Source organism: Rhodofomes roseus (assembly GCF_022264815.1).
Source record: "Rhodofomes roseus strain CIRM-BRFM 1785 chromosome Unknown C8Q71scaffold_44, whole genome shotgun sequence".
Lineage (NCBI taxonomy): Eukaryota > Fungi > Basidiomycota > Agaricomycetes > Polyporales > Fomitopsidaceae > Rhodofomes > Rhodofomes roseus.
This window is the reverse complement of record NW_025953000.1, coordinates 52,573-68,224: the sequence shown is the minus strand read 5'-3', so window position 1 is coordinate 68,224 and position 15,652 is coordinate 52,573. Positions and strand designations below refer to the sequence as shown.

Below are 15,652 nucleotides of genomic sequence, written 5' to 3'. Positions count from 1 at the left end.
CCTTGTGAAGCGCTCTTGTCTAGTGCTTGGTGGCATTTGTTCAGATGTCTGATCCTCATCTGACTGATGAAGCCCCTGACAGGGCCGTCAGAAGAATTGCACAAAATCCCAATTGACATGGGTCACTTGGGGTGACCTGGTCATATTTGTTTGGCTATGCCCATGTACTTGTGGTGCTTCAAACGGCTTAGTTTACATCGAACACATGTGTACTTACAGTGGTGCTTAATGATGCTTAATGGCTTAGCATGTCAAGTTTGGTGTAGTAACAGCCTGCAAACGGTAAGCCGTCTAAGACAGCTAAGCACATCAAGTGAGTTGTCAAGCCATGCAAAGCCACAGTGCGAAGCTGCCTAAGCCAGTTAAAGCAATCTGTAGTTTTACTGATCCAGGGGGGCGGGGCAGCTGCAAGACACCCGGATTGTAGGTCATGTCCGTCTGAGTCTCCGGCCCATCTATTTATGTTGACGACGGGTACGCGGGGTGTGTCGTCGAGGTGGTGGCCACAGTGTGTCACTCCAGAACAGTGGTGGTCGGGTGGTCGGGAGGGATGACGGGAGGAGCCTATGAGAAGAGAATGGTTGTACTTTGCGTAAGCGCCGGAAGCGCAGCCACCAGCTAGGCGCTGGCGACCAGCGCACGGCTGATGTTGGCAGACGTGCTGCGTCGGCGGCACCTCATGGAACCGCATGAAAGCAGTACCGCCCGACTCTCCTGAGTTAGGAGAGTCGGACGACACCACATTCACAAGGTATCATCCACAGCGAGAGGAGGGGTGGGGGCGACAGCAGGTGGCGGGCAGCTGGCGCGCCCCGCTGAGTTTGGCTGGTCGTCACAGCATTTGTGCCGTGCTGAGTTGCATCCGCCTGGAAATTCCAGGTGGATGCAACTCTGCACGGCACACAGGCGCCCCATGAGTCATCAGTGGCTGCACACCAACTTGCGCTTTTCTCTCCTCAACCGTCATCTGCTGGCCCTGCTCAGCCTCTGCAACTCTCCCTCTCTGCCATCCATCCCGAAATACCTGTTTCAAGTAATGGTAAGTAATACTTCCTCACTATTCTACTATTATTTAGGCTAAATGCCTGTTTATTTCCGACTTTTGGAACTTGTAGCCCACCCCGGATTTTCCTAAGCTACCTGACGGTTTTCCTGGGCGATTGGAGTACAAGGAGGACAAATGGGTGTAGTGAGTAGTGAATAGGACTATTTGTTGGTTTGCACTGACCTTTCTGTAGCTTTTCTTTGGCATATCCGTATGGGATCCCTGCCTGGGTCATCACTGAGCTGCCAGGCGAGTGGGTGCGCATCCCTAACCGTCCGGAGTCCTATCCTCCCATCTTCCGTCTCAACAACCACCCTCTCAATCCCCACCGGGAGATCCCACCGCCAATTGCTACCTCTACATCATAGACAACAGCAAGCTTGCTGCTGCTGCCATGACTGCGAGGAAGCCAACCGAGTGGAACCTACCGCATGTCGCAGAGGAGCATGCGTTGGACATAGGTGAGTTTTGTGTGCCTTATATGCAGCCCTAGCTTATGTATGAGCAGGATGGTTGCGTCTGTGTGGCCGTGACACGATGCTGGGCCTTGCTGCCTACCTTAACGTGTCACAACGTGCTGCTTTCTGGTTGCAGGCCTTGGTGCCTGCCTCCATTGTGGCACAGAAGTGAGTAGTTATAGTTTTCTGATACATGCACATGGCTGATGTCTTGCAGGGACATGCCTGTCCCACTTGTGCAGCGTTACCTCAACTCTTGCAGCCGTGTGATGGGGCCACGTGAGAAGTGCTCGTGTGAGGCACCTGTCAAGGCAGCAAATGGGGAGTGGATCAAGGGCACCGAGTTCAAGCGACTTGTGCTGAGCAAGGGCCTGAAGGGTACTAAGGACCGTAAGCACATCTATGCCATCACGCAGTCCCAGCAGGTGCAGAACGGTGTTCTGGCACCCAACGTGGAGGCTAAATCATTCACTAGAGGGGATGGTGAGGATGCTGAGATCCGTAGGGAGCTTGCAAAGGTATGCTTCTATCTGCTTTCTTGGGACTTGTCTGACTTGTCTGCAGGTGGGCAGTGAGCTGGGTGTACACATCATCCGCACCGTCCAGCCTGAGCTTTACCACCGTCTGGAGTTGCATGCTAAGCTCCTGGGGTACTTCTGCCCTGGGACCATGAGCAATGTCTGCTTTGGTGGAAGCCAGCTGAACGTCTCTACACCAGACTACCTTGATAAGCTCCAGAAAGGTCCGCTTTTTTCCCTTTTTGTTATTGATGATGACTTAGCTTGATTTCCTGCAGGACCCATGGACTTGTCTGACAGTCTGGGTTTTTTTGGTGGGGCACAACTCCATAGGTGCAATGTCTGTCATGATTGTTTTCTTGAAGTTGCACATGGGCATCCACCCCAGGCTCTTCCTCTTCCCTGAGTATTACGCATTTGTGCAGCTGCCGGATGGGTTTGCAGAGGATGAGTCAGAGAGGTCTAGTCTGCTCTCTGTCTTGTTCTCTGGCCTTCATTGGCACATGGGAATGAGCCCATACGTCTCTGACAATACGGTGGAGATTGCACCGGATGCTGTGCGTCTGAACCATATCATGTACCCCATGAGCCGTGTCATGGATGGGAACTCCATGCTTGCACTTGGGGCTGTTGGGCAAAAGGCCATTAACATCCCACCTGAGATGTACAATCCAATGTAAGTATTGACTTCATTTTTGTGAGGTCTTGCTCATGCGCGTGTAGGTACGACCGCGACCACAAGATCTACAGCAACTATCTCAACTATGCTGTTGATGGTCTCAACATTGGGGACAGGCGCGCTGTTGCGTCTTTCATGGTGCGCCAGCTGTATAACCTCGTCTTCCATCTTTGGCGTCAAGCCGATGTTGGTCCTTCTCTTAACCCAGACGTGTTCTTCAGTGCGTTCTCTGCGGTTGATGAGGAGGGCCAGCGCATCACATTCACTGACACGGACTTGGTCCCTGTCCTTGAACATCGGCCTGATGAGCCTGAGTATGTGCATGAAACCATCCTTGCACGTGCTCAGGCTTGGAGGGAGTGGAAGGAGCACAAGCTGCGTTATGTGGCTGTCATTCCACGAGCCACATATGACAATCGCATTGTGGACCTCCGCAAAGAGATGGGGACTGAGAACCCTGCGCCTGTTTGTTATGGATATCTCTAAGAATCCAAGTCCGACTTATATGCCTCGAGTCATCACTATTGTTCTAAGCTCCGCTATTGTCGGTAAGGTTCATTAGGTAAGCACAATGGCATTACCGACGATTGGGTGAACACACCTCTCGGTAACTTCCGGCAACTTCCGGTAATTGCCGAAATCCCTTTCAAGACTACAATACCGACGGAACGACGGGCCGAGACACCGAGGACTATTGACTGTCGGTAATGGCAAGGCCGAGGGATCACCGAGGAGAGGCTGCGCTGACACTTCGGACTTAGCTCGGTGAGGACTTGGGCTGTGAGATCTTACATGTATCAAGTACGGTACGTAGGACAGCCTTGGACTGGTAGTAGTGTACAGGATTGAGACATAGAAAATGTATATAAGACGAGACGAAAGACTGCAGCAATACATCTACACTCTTTACCGAAATTCACCTTGTGTGCCACACGAAGACTTGCTTCGCCCCGAGTGCTAAGTTAGACATACTAGCCACTCGACCACTCTCACTGAGTTCTTACCGACGCACTCTAAGACCTGTGATTGTGAGACCTTACTTAGTACAGTCCTCGCGCTACTAGTAAGGTCTAAGTAACTTCAACTGACTACAAGAGTCGGGTTCATCGGAGAAGGTTCATCATACTGATCAATGTTCTAACATTGCTTCTCGGTAATCATTTATTACCGACACTTCGGTAACTGCTCTACTGGACTTAAGCATTACCGACGCTTCCTTCTGAGTTACCGAGTATTGAATACCTCGGGAATCTATTCATTTAAACATACAACTTCGTTACTATTCCTCTGTAACGAAGGAGACATCCTCTACTCTATTGCTCGACTTCAAGTAACTGGTTACCTTGAAGTAAGTATTATACTAATTCTAACCCAGACTCCAACACTGTTCCTGTTGCACGTCCTGGAAGTAAGTACTGCAATTATTCAACTTTACTGTTTTTCTGACTGTTCTTGCAGGATCCCAGCAACCCAGTATGTCTTTTTGTTGTTCCTTGTGCCTGTCTGCTCATATACACATTGCAGAGAAAGCTCCTGTGCCGTCCAAGGGCAAGAAGGCGAAGCCTAAGCCCAAGTCCAAGCCAGCCAAGGGCAAGAAGCGCGCTCGCGCAGAGGTGGAGGATGGTATGGATTCTGATGAGAGACCTGCCCAACGAGGTAAGAGTTTTGTCTGTCATGGTTTGGACTTCATCTCATGTTTTTACAGCACGTTTGGACTTAGAGAATGGAGATGGTACGATTATTTTCGAGATTTGTTCGGTTTTTTATTTCACTGACCTTTCCCTTGCAGCCCGTAAAGTTATAGGCCTTCCACGTCGTGCTACACGTGTTATGGCTGTGGACGGACCTGCTGTAGATCAGCCTAGCAGTTCTGCTGGGCCATCTCAGCATGGGGGAGGTATGACTTTGCGGCCACGTGGTCCCAGTAAGAAGTCTGTTGTAAAGTAGTGCCTCCATTTTATTCATTTTCGCTTTAGACCCTACAGTGTCTGACAGAGAGGATGGTCAATTTCTGCTGTATGTGCCTCTGGATGCACTTATGGTCCCTCCAAAGTTGTCTGCACGCACTGCAGATGAGTCTGAGTTGGAAGATGAAGGTGCGCTTTTTTGCATTCTCAGCATAAAGTCCTGACTGACCTCTGTTCATTGCATAAGATGACGAGGATGAGACGCAGGAAGCTCCTGTCTTGTCTCCTGCAGCTCAGTCATCAGGAAGTGCAAGTGCAAAGTGTGAGTTGCTATTTTTATTTCTGCACACCAAGGCTCATGTTCAACTTAGCGTATGCGGTTGCTCTCTCGCTGTTCACTGCAGCAAAGTTCCAGGCTGCAAACCAGATGCTGTGCAATGTTGCCAGTGTTCTGCAGTCTGAGGATTCAGCTGCCGGATCTGTTTCACGCCAGCTTCTTGATGGCCTGCTTGATGCTATGGAGAGCAAGGACTCTGCAGCTGCGTGCTCTGTTGGGTTTGCAGTTTTGCTGCAACGTGTATGTGTCTCTGTTCCATGTCTAGGTTGCATTTCTGACTTAGAATGATTCCAGAACTGGTCTGCGCAGACAAGGTACAAGCGGGATGACTCCCTGCAGCACCTCAAGCACGCGGTTCTTAGGTCTGAAATAATGATGATGAACTACTATGCTTGGCTCTGGCTGGACTGTGTTCCTGTCAACTACTGCTCAAGGTTTCTCTCATCCTCTGCTCCCTCCGCTGCTGCCAATGACTGGCTTGGCCGTCTTGCCATTGCGGTGAACGATGGCTTCAAGTCGCATAACTTGGTCACTCTCCAGCGCCAGGACTTCCTTCCTGATCTCCCCCCCCATTCCATCACCATGCCAAGAGCTCGTTTCACCGCTGATCGGCGTTACACTGCATCCATCGACTTCATTCAGCGCACCCTACGCACATGGCTGGACTTCCCGAAGAATTCCTCGTATGTGCGCTCCCTCTTCATATGCGCTATCATCTCGGCCTTTGGCTGCTCAGATGTCCTTCTTCTGGACAGTGTCTGGGATGTCTACCAGCGTGCTGAGTCTTCCCTTCTCATCCTGGACGACCGCCGGTGTTGCCTCCCTTCCACCCATCTAGATCCTCTGTTCTATGATCTCCATGCACTCCCAGTCCTCTCCCAGCCTACCTCGCCAGACACTTGTGCTTTTGCAGAGTTCCTTCGGCTTTGTTCCTCCTCACTTCCACCACTGTCCTCTGCATCCTCTCGCTCCACTCTGCCAGCACCTCAGCTCACCTTGCAACCTTCCGACTCTGCTGCACCAGGCTTAGAGGCGCTCCACTGCTTTGTCATGGATTGCTATGGCTTGCTGGACCATCTTCTAGATGGTAAGCAGATCATGCAGACTCGGCTCCAGAACTGGTGCTTGAGGAATGAGGACAAGTACTTGCCATTCCGGGAGCTTGCCCGTGGTTGCCGAGCGGTGATGTCTCTCCAGGGTCCCTTCCATCCTACCAACATCGACAAGCCAGGAGGGATTGCAAATGCATTTATCTTCCACTGCATCACTTTTGGCGCAGAGGCTTCCTATCACTCCCCTACCTTCTTTGCCACACTGGAAGACTTTGTCGCCCTACATCTGCAACAAGAATGTGTATGGCTCACATGCCGTGGACCGTGATGCTAGCCATGGCGAGGCGATGTTTGCGGCTGCACCTCATTTTGTGGAGTTCTTCTCTGACCACCCAAATGTTCCTTTCCTCGATGGCCCCGTGTCCCAGGCAGTACCCGGAAGCTCCTCCCTGGCTGTGGGCCACTTACTGCCACTCTTCTTGCATCAGACTTTGTGTATGCAGGAAAGGTGAAGATGCCAACAGTGCCTGAGATGGGCCATGTGATTGCATCATTGAAGTTAGGTGCACGGGCTGGTCTCATTTGTCTTGGACTTCTCAGCGGTGTGTCTGCGCAGTACTGAAGGTGAAGTGTGCACAGCTTTGTGCTTGCATATAATCATCTTGAAGCCAAGCTGCCTGCTGCTGTGAAGTCTAGGATGAATTTTGATGTGATCATGCGGGAACATGCCTTGTGTAAGTTGAAGCGTAGTGGTACATACTTCAAAGTGTAGCGTACTTGTAAAGACTCATTATGCCAATATCATACAGTCATGCTGTTCCAATCCTTTATACTATTCTGTTATGTGCACTGTTCCAAACTGCATGAAACTGATTGTTTCTAGGCTGTGTACACAAGTGCCCAGCGACTTGTTATTGCTGTATCACTAGGTCCACAAAGTCATGTAACTGTAACTTTTGTTATCAACATGATTTAATACAAAGTGTTGCTGCTCAATGCCCATGGCATTGAAGGTACTTATAAGCATAATTGTGTATGTGCTTAACAATCACACATCCTTTGTGCAACAAAAGATAACAAGCTTCATTCCCATGTGCTGCACATGGCTTGGCCTCGTTTAGGAAGCGCCCAAAATTGTCACATAAAGATCAACCTTGAGCGTTCATCCCCTTTGTTCCCTGCTCTCATCATGTCCATCACTGTCACCTATATTGAACCTTCACACAACTTTTATGTGCACAGCCAGACCCCTTGCATGTTGCCATGGGCATGCAGGGTGCCTGATTTTGCCTGAGGCCCATGTAGGAGTTTGTTTTTCTTGTGTACCAATTGGCTATGCGTAGATGCACCACCATATGCCTTGTGGGTTCTGGGGGCTTCAATGGCTATGTTGTCTTGGACAAGCATATGTCATGTTGGACGTCTGAGGACCTACATATCAGTGATTCATCTGCATCGTACCCTCTCTTGTCTTGTGGATTCTGGGGGATTGGATGGCTATGCCGTCCCAGACAAGTGTGTGTCATGTTGCATGTCTGAGGACCCACATGTCAATGATTCATCTGCTTTGTAGCCCATCTTGTCTGTGATTGTCTGTACACTTGTCTTCACCAGTCACAGGTCCAATGCAATTTGTCACATGCAACCGTGAGCATGGAATCACTCCTTGTTTCCCCCGTCTTCCCACTGGACATAGCTGAGGGTGCATTCTTTGTGTCTGGCCTTTGCTATACGCTCGCCACTGTTGCAGACCATGGCTCGGACCACACAGAACGCATCCAAGAGTGTAGGGTTGTCTGATTATTGACAACGTAGCAACCTGTCAACGGAGCAGATCCTGGCGCTGATCAATGGTGTTACAGACGATGAAGACATGGAGCTGAATGAGCAGGAGGACAAGCCTGAGTCTGAGCAAGAGAGCAATGTTACAGACCATGGCCAGTCAAGCATTGTGTGTGCACTGTTTGTACCATTGTTAGCGGATGAATGACACATTTGCAGTACTGTTACCGGTGCCATAATGGTGGCAGCCTTGTCACCTGTTGCCGCTGCACCCGGGATGTCTGTGCCCAGTGTCTTGGGCGGTTGGACTTCTCTGCCATACAGGATGTGTGGAGCTTCATATGCCCCGTGTGCCATGGGGAAGATAAACAGTTGAAGGACGAGCCATACTACGTGAGTCATGCACCTTTTCATTTGTTTTCAGAACATCATCTGTGCATAGGCATTCCATCTTGTCTGGGTCATTCCAGCCGTGCAAGAGCCCTGCCCAGTTGTAGGCACAAACATTGGCCCACGGAAAGCCTTCTGTTCCACTGCACCCATTGTCATCTTATCCTTCCGGCTCAAGTCACTTGGCAACCGTGGCAGTGTCCCATTGATGTTGCGCACCCATCTTGAAAGTTATTTTTGGTGTACCGACAACCTCCACTACGACGATATCGTCTTTGATTTCCATACCGTGAAGGATGCCGCAATTCATGCCAGGCGTATGAAGAGTCTGTATGCTGACATAATCTCGTATGTAGGCACTAAACTGATGGTGCATATGCTTATTGGCCGTGTGTTAGCGTCCCAAATGTCCGCCTTGTCACCTTCATCTACACGCACAGCAACGTGCACACAGGCGACCTATACCATGCTCATGATGCAACCTCGCCTATAGACGAGGTGAGTCCCTGACATATTTGATTAGTCTTGTCTGACATCTTGTAGTGGTTCAACATTGTGCTCACCGATGAGTTCAAAGTACTATGCGACAAGGTCTCACAGCATTGGATGTTCATCCTTGCCTGTGGTGCCATTGTCAACAACAACACTGCACACATGCACCTCAAGCATCAACTTCTCGAGTACAAGGTCCCCTTTGTGTTTGGCTTCTCAGCCACAATGTTCAATGCCCACCTCAGCTCCGACTTCATCATCCACTTTGCCACACGCATCATCATCCAGCTTGCTGTCCCTCTTCGCCACACAATGGCTCGTATGCTTAACATGTCCTTCAGCCTCCGTCTCCACAGTGGTGTCATTGTCTTCCGCTACCACAACGGCATGGAGAACACCCCATCGATCACTGTCGAGAACTATGTGTGGCACCACCCAAACCTTGCACCTGGCGGGATGCGCATACCATCCCAGTGCCCTGATTGCATGCGGCTTGGTACCCTGAAGCCCATCAAAAGTGTTGAGCGCAATACCATGCGGTACTTTGCTGGCTTCAAGTGCAAGCGCTGCAAGTGGACGAAAAGAAAGTGGCTGAGCTACGACCGAAGGGATGGAAACTTGGTGGACAAGGTGAACGGTAAATGGTTCCTGGATATCATAGATCCTGACAATGGGGAGGTGGCCTCATCCATTGATGCTGATGCTCCTGAGGATGATGCCATTGGATTAAGGCGGAAGAGTTGTACTACGCAAGGGCTTGAGGCCAGTCTGATTATTGTGTGGATTTAACTCCACTGTGCCATGCATGTATATCCCAATGTAGCTGTCTATTATGCCAATGGTCTGCATTCACAGTATCACAGATATAACTACGGAGATTCTGATCTGCTGATCCGCATGCACTTCACATCCTCTCTGGCTTCCTCAACTTCACTGTCATCATCCTCATAGCCCACATTCCGTTTCACTTTCCGGGTAGGTGATGTCTTCCGCAAGGCTGCTTGGATGCGTTCCTGATTGATCTCCTGTATAAAGATTAGATGCAGTAAAACATACGGTCAGCCTAATCTGTGCGTACATTCTCAATGCTCTGGTCAAGAACACAGATTGATCGTAGCTTGTTGATTAGCATGTACTTTTTCTTGCCTCTTGGAACCACAGCAAAGGACGTCTGGATCTCAACAAGCTGTCCAACGCTCAAGGCAGTTGGATGAGATTTTTTGAACTGATACTTGCTGGTACAGTGTTATTCATGAGCCAGTGTACAAATGTCTTAAATAATACACTTACCTGCGACTAGATCCATCCAGCTTGACCCGCTCATAGAACTGCACAGCATTATTGGTTGTGAAGACCTCATCTGTAACCCGGCTTTGCAAGATGTGTCTTGGATCATAGTCATTGGGAAATGGGATGATGCTGGTGACTGCTGCTTCACTACGGGGGGTGAGGTACCGGTTATGAAAGTCAAGAACAATGTGTCCCTGTTCTTGCTTGACATCCATATCTTGCAATGACCCCGACCCAAGCCTTGATTCCAGGAATTGATGAATTGCAAGAACCGCAACAGCTCCCTGGTCAAACAGCGGATCTGCCAGGCCTCCAATGCGCACATATTGCTCTGTGTGGACAACCTTGGTCTGTGCTATGCTGCATATATGATCAGATATGCTATATATGTTGTAGGGTAAGTCACATACTCCGACTCCTTTGTGATGGGTGGTAACTTGGTCTTTAAAAGATACCCTTGAATACTGAGTACCATTTCTTCAGCCACTGCATCGTCCTTTCCACCATAGACAAGCAACTTGTCCTTGCCAGACCCATGGTTCAGAACATCCGCAGATGCACGTAAGTGATTAGCCTATGTAATGCCTGCATTATTAGCTCATGAATAATTTATTATGTCAGTACGCACAGCAGCCATGGTCACAAGTTGCTTTGATGCTTTCTTGCCGCTCTGAGCCAGGGTCAATTCATTGTGTAATTGTTGTCCTTCAGTCTGTGAGTCTTTGTCTGTGATGTATCTGCAGCTGAACATACTGTACTTGTTGGATGCATCGTACAGCTTGACGAGAGCCATGAGTGCAGGATGAAAGGATGCAGTGGGATACTGGCTAGCACACCAACACACGTCCAGCCAGCATCCTTGAGAAGACTGGCTATATTCCCATCAACACATGCATCTGAAACATCTGATGCTTCCATGAGTGTTAATCAATGGAATGCCAGACTTCCACAGGATCACTGAACTTTGTCAGCCATGATTGTTTGAAATCCCTCAGTTTTACATTGACTCCTATGCATTTGTGTGTTGCCTGAGCTGTCAAATGTGGCTGTTCGGAGTGTATGCAGCAGTTTATGTAGCTGTCTAGCTTGTGTTTCCAAGATATTGTGCATGCTTCTGTTTCTGATGGCAACTATCAGTATCACACTAATCACACGATTGATGGATATCTGATTGATCCACTGATAGATAACTCACTCACGCTCTGTATAAGTAGACTGAAATCTCTCCAAGCAGCCCCAGTACCTCATCCCATTCATACCAATAATCTGTCATGTCTGCGTGAGTCATTGTATGTTCATTTGTGGCTTGGGTGTGTCTCATACTGCAGCTGTATCAGATCTAGTAGTACAAAGCATGGTGCTGTAAACACCCCTAAGAAGCTGCGCGCTGCTACCCAGTCGTAAGTGCTTTGTCCATGACCTCACTCACTGTACTGAACTATATTTATACTCCATCTTTCAGCTTCAAGGCTATGATGGGCAAGATTGAACCTGAGGAGGTATTTGACAGTGGAGATGACTATGTCCCAAGGCCAAAGCAGAAGCCGTACGTGATTGTCTTTGTTATGTAAGCTGATGTAGGTAATGATGTACAACAGCAGACAGCCAGCTAAGCGTGGACCTCCCAAGCAGTGTGTTATTATCAATTGATCTTATGTCTTTCACTCACTATATACATTACATATACAGTCCATCTGCAAGGGCCAAGGCCAGCGCTGCTGAAGTCCGCCGCTTCATTGATGATGAAGCTCGGGAGGCCAGAGGGATTGAGGGCACTGACGATTATCAAGACCATTATGATGAAGATATTGTTGAGCTTTCTGATGAAGAGGATGACCAGCAGGAGATAGCAGATGTGGCTACAATTGTGTCGAGTGATGATGAGCCTGTTGTGTAAGTGGTTTGATATAACCTCATTAATGCATTGCTGACAAAATGACCTCTAGATCTACCAAAGGCCATGCCTCTACCTCAAGACTGAGAAGACGTCGCTCCATCCTGTAAGTTGTCAGCTTCTCTCTTGATATGCTGTCTCTCATTCATGTGTTTTCAGTGAAATGTCCAGGTCAAGGTGTGTACACAGTGACTGGTTTCACAGAGTTGATATACATGTCAATTAGCCCTGACTGGGACACTGACCTTGTGGGTTCAACCCCAGATAGTCCCATCAAAAGGTACATTCCAGAGCAGTGCAATAACAGCTTATTGTCTATGCTCATTGATTGATAGGGCAAACCTGACAGGGTCTGCCAGACAGTCCAGCAACACCATCCCCAAGGTTTGAATTATTCATGTAGGAATATATGCATGCTGACCTTTAACAGTAAAGATAAAGTGAGAGCCAAGCGGTAGGTTGTTTGTTGTGTCATCGCAATGTCATCTGATCTTAGGAGTGTAGCATTGAGCGACCAAGTCCTGTTGCAGATGAAGAAGAGTCCCTGAAAGCATCACCAACCAAGAAGTCACGTACAACGGTGTAAGTTATGTTATCAGATTAGATGATCAACAGCTGACCATGTTTACAGCAATAAAGGCAAAGGCAAGGCAAAGGCGGTAGTCCTTTCCGATGCAGAGGATAATCCATTCATTGCTGGAACAAGTAACAAGTACGTCATTTGTTCACTGTCACATGAATTTGTTGATAGCTGTGATATACAGGGAGGCTGTGTTCATTGGGGGCAAACAGTAAATGGTCTCCATTTTGATGTGAACGGCATTGAACCTTTGGGTACCAGACTTGACACTGTCGTTGAGATACCAGAAACCCTCAAGCGTGGGAAGCAACCATCTGGGTATGTCTTTTGTCTGAAAATAGAATCATGCTTCTGATGATCATCCAACAGAAAGGACAGAGATGATGCTGCTGGTGTTCCTGGTGCAGTGTGAGTGTCAACCGCTGTACTAATTATATATCCACATATACTGACAGGCTCATTAGCTACATGATGCCCAAGCTTGAGCTCTTTCCCCCTACAGGCAATGAGTGAGAGAAACTGCTTCACAGTATAGATGTACATTGTTGATATGCATCAACAGGCACTGCAAGCAATTGGACAAGGACAGTGTTGAGGGATGGCTTGAGAACACATATGCAGATATGTGGCCTATGCGGTATGTCAATGACCCAGCTCATGTATACTGTGCTCACCAATATGTTCAAGTAAACATGATGTTCCTGAGCATGCGTTTGTTGAGACAAATCCTGTCATCAATGCATTCCAGGAACATGGCATTCATATCCACAGACAGTAAGGAAGACACACAGATGTGCTATTATGCCCATTGATCAAATCAACACAGGAACTTCAAGCGCACTATCCAGTGGTCCTTCACTGGCAACTGGCTTGTCAACCCTGCCCGTCAACCCTGCCCGTGCAAGCCCTAAGAACTTCTCTGCTAGCCTACCTGGCTACACTCGCCCAGTCATGTCCTTTAACACCCTGCCTGCCAAGATATGAAATCTGGTAAGTATGATATTATATTCATGATGTTCCTGCTCATACAGCAATAGATGAATCCCAATCCCGCCCATCATACTCCAGAAAGTCCTTTGTTGACCTGACTAAGGTCGTCAAGAGCCCCATGAAGGACAAGGTGTCCTCACCGTCTGCCTCCAAGCACCCCAAGTCCCGCAGCCGGCCTGCGGAATATCAAGCTCACAGGTAGCAGTGTCTTCAAACCAGAAGAGTATGTTTTTTGTGGCCTTGTGATGGTCATGGACACACTCTTATTTTTGTGATTTCACAGTACCCATCTGGGATGCCAGGCACTATTTTGAGCAGCAGGAGGCCCCTGTCTTTGACATTGAGACAATTGCCTGCCAACTGTCCTATTGTTGAGAAGGAGCCAGTGCACCATTCTGTTGTGGCTGTGCTGCACACTGTGTCCACCTATGGTCGTGCGGGTGAGCCTACCAATCTGTCACTCAATGTTGTTGGTGTTGTCATCTTGGTTGGGAATGAGGCTAGGGGTAACTGAACATGGACTTATTGCAATGTGTATGCCTTATGTCTGTATGACACTATGAACATATGAATATGCTGCTACGCCTGATAACATGTGTGCAATATGAACCAATCACATGCCACTGCTCAATGGATGAGATAAAATCATGTTACATGCATACATGTGATGTGAAAAAGTCATGTGATATGAAGATTGCAGTACACATGTTCAAGATCAACCATACTTTGGCATCTAACATCTCTTCCTCCAACCACCATGAAGCTGTGTATGCAAACTGGATTTTTTTACCTTCACAGTTCTTCTGTGCTGGGCATGGGCTTTGATTGGCTGCAGTAGCAACACCACCACCACACAGCTCATGACAGACACCTGGAATGTCACACGCTGTGTCACAGTCCAGGCAGTTTTGTAGTGCTGCGTATCATGCTGAAACCTTTGGTCCAGCAGATTAAACTTGCCCTGTCCCGCAATGTGATGTTTTCACATGACTACTCTGCAAAAGTATCAGGGCTGCTTGTACATCAGTGTGCCCACCATGACCATGTGCAGTCATTTATGCAACAGTTTGACTATCATGAGCATATATTCAAAAAGATTGTTCAAGCCCAACAAAACAAGCAGAAAATGTGGCAGTATGGGGGAGGGGAGCAATGGACTTGATCCCAGCTCCAGCCATTTTGGGATGCATCTTATGATTTGCTGCCAGACCATTCCATGCCCAATGACTGCTTTGTATTTGCAACACATTGCAGGACAGATGATGTAAAAGCATATTCAGCAGAGTCAAAAAGATTGCTTGTGGCCCGTATCCCATTGCAGCAATGGGTTACACTACCTCACAAGCATCTCAAAATCATAACAAAGCTACACAATATTCAATGTCAATTGAAATCATCAGTGAGCACCATATGTACTGCAGTACAGCATCGCCAGTGTCAAAGTCAATGCAGTACATGTGTGTTGCTTCTCCAAAAATGGAGTGGACATGTAAAGTCAACAGCATGGGTGCAGAAGTTCCGCAATACCACCAAATTTGATGCATCATCCAGCATACCTTTCCTACCACCACCACCAAGCCCACTTCTGATACAGCAAGTGATAGCAGATTACTCCAAAGCTATTCATCCACTACAACATGCAGAAACTGGTTGTGCAGTGTATGGCTTATGAACTCCATTTTCAACACTGTATCCTCTGTCAACAGTATCTCACAAATTGCACCTCCTTGAAACAGATGGCACAGGTGTGACAAGAAAAGAATGACAGTCAGAATGTGATCATGTAGAGGAACTAAAAGGGCCTGTTCTTCTCCCAAAATCTTCACATGTTTGTCAGAACTGCAAGATGACATTGGACAATGGCACAGCACCACAACAGGCACTACCCAATGGGCTGTGGATTGGAGAGGTACCTGTGCAGTTGCAGAACCTGACTTGGGCTGAGCGCACTCTCATTAGCCGAGTTAACCATAACAGATGTGTTGTTCATGTCAAGGGCTCTCTGCAAAGTAAAATGATAGCCAATGCAGTATGCCATACCATACCTATGCCAAAGGTATACAATGCATTGCCTCCTAGCCCTGAGGAGCTGGATGAAGTGCTTGCATACATATATAACATCATCGCACTCCATTGCTAGTGAGACGCAATAAAGTGGCCAATGCTCTGGAATGGCTCAAGCTCAATCACATAGACTATGCAGACCTCACCATACAAGAATTTGAACATGTATCCTGA

At 48.2% G+C, this 15,652-nt stretch overlaps 4 protein-coding genes across 4 annotated transcripts; 3 read left to right on the top strand and 1 right to left on the bottom strand.

The window, feature by feature from the left end:
- Nucleotides 1–913: 913 nt before the first annotated feature.
- C8Q71DRAFT_728347 (uncharacterized protein) lies at nucleotides 914–9,421 on the top strand (the record flags this gene model as incomplete). The annotated part of the gene is made up of 32 exons (XM_047921950.1): nucleotides 914–1,039; nucleotides 1,116–1,189; nucleotides 1,239–1,298; nucleotides 1,421–1,506; nucleotides 1,554–1,671; nucleotides 1,721–2,021; nucleotides 2,068–2,245; nucleotides 2,300–2,354; nucleotides 2,410–2,697; nucleotides 2,745–3,169; nucleotides 3,263–3,404; nucleotides 4,050–4,108; nucleotides 4,159–4,173; nucleotides 4,225–4,356; nucleotides 4,406–4,432; nucleotides 4,490–4,597; nucleotides 4,677–4,796; nucleotides 4,855–4,929; nucleotides 4,979–5,184; nucleotides 5,239–6,126; nucleotides 6,224–6,451; nucleotides 6,505–6,598; nucleotides 6,665–6,730; nucleotides 6,980–7,009; nucleotides 7,340–7,511; nucleotides 7,617–7,643; nucleotides 7,812–7,947; nucleotides 7,998–8,171; nucleotides 8,221–8,516; nucleotides 8,567–8,666; nucleotides 8,712–9,338; nucleotides 9,392–9,421. The coding sequence occupies 32 exons, from the start codon at nucleotides 914–916 to the stop codon at nucleotides 9,419–9,421; spliced, it is 5,463 nt and encodes a 1,820-aa protein (XP_047772561.1).
- Nucleotides 9,422–9,529: 108 nt separating this feature from the next.
- Nucleotides 9,530–10,743, bottom strand: C8Q71DRAFT_863579 (uncharacterized protein; the record flags this gene model as incomplete). The annotated part of the gene is made up of 6 exons (XM_047928194.1): nucleotides 9,530–9,685; nucleotides 9,739–9,895; nucleotides 9,951–10,310; nucleotides 10,361–10,524; nucleotides 10,579–10,655; nucleotides 10,704–10,743. 6 exons carry the CDS (start codon nucleotides 10,741–10,743, stop codon nucleotides 9,530–9,532), a joined length of 954 nt encoding a protein of 317 aa, XP_047772560.1.
- A 478-nt stretch (nucleotides 10,744–11,221) lies between these two features.
- Nucleotides 11,222–13,928, top strand: C8Q71DRAFT_728345 (uncharacterized protein; the record flags this gene model as incomplete). Its single annotated transcript, XM_047921949.1, has 19 exons — nucleotides 11,222–11,229; nucleotides 11,279–11,350; nucleotides 11,413–11,496; nucleotides 11,549–11,581; nucleotides 11,640–11,843; nucleotides 11,897–11,950; nucleotides 12,004–12,021; nucleotides 12,071–12,124; nucleotides 12,180–12,228; nucleotides 12,341–12,426; nucleotides 12,476–12,556; nucleotides 12,596–12,742; nucleotides 12,794–12,832; nucleotides 12,880–12,933; nucleotides 12,987–13,061; nucleotides 13,112–13,198; nucleotides 13,251–13,309; nucleotides 13,456–13,544; nucleotides 13,698–13,928. The coding sequence occupies 19 exons, from the start codon at nucleotides 11,222–11,224 to the stop codon at nucleotides 13,926–13,928; spliced, it is 1,524 nt and encodes a 507-aa protein (XP_047772559.1).
- Nucleotides 13,929–15,179: 1,251 nt separating this feature from the next.
- On the top strand, nucleotides 15,180–15,554 carry C8Q71DRAFT_718774 (uncharacterized protein; the record flags this gene model as incomplete). The annotated part of the gene is made up of 1 exon (XM_047921250.1): nucleotides 15,180–15,554. A coding segment is annotated over one exon (375 nt), but the record flags the coding sequence as incomplete, so codon positions are not given.
- Nucleotides 15,555–15,652: the final 98 nt, after the last annotated feature.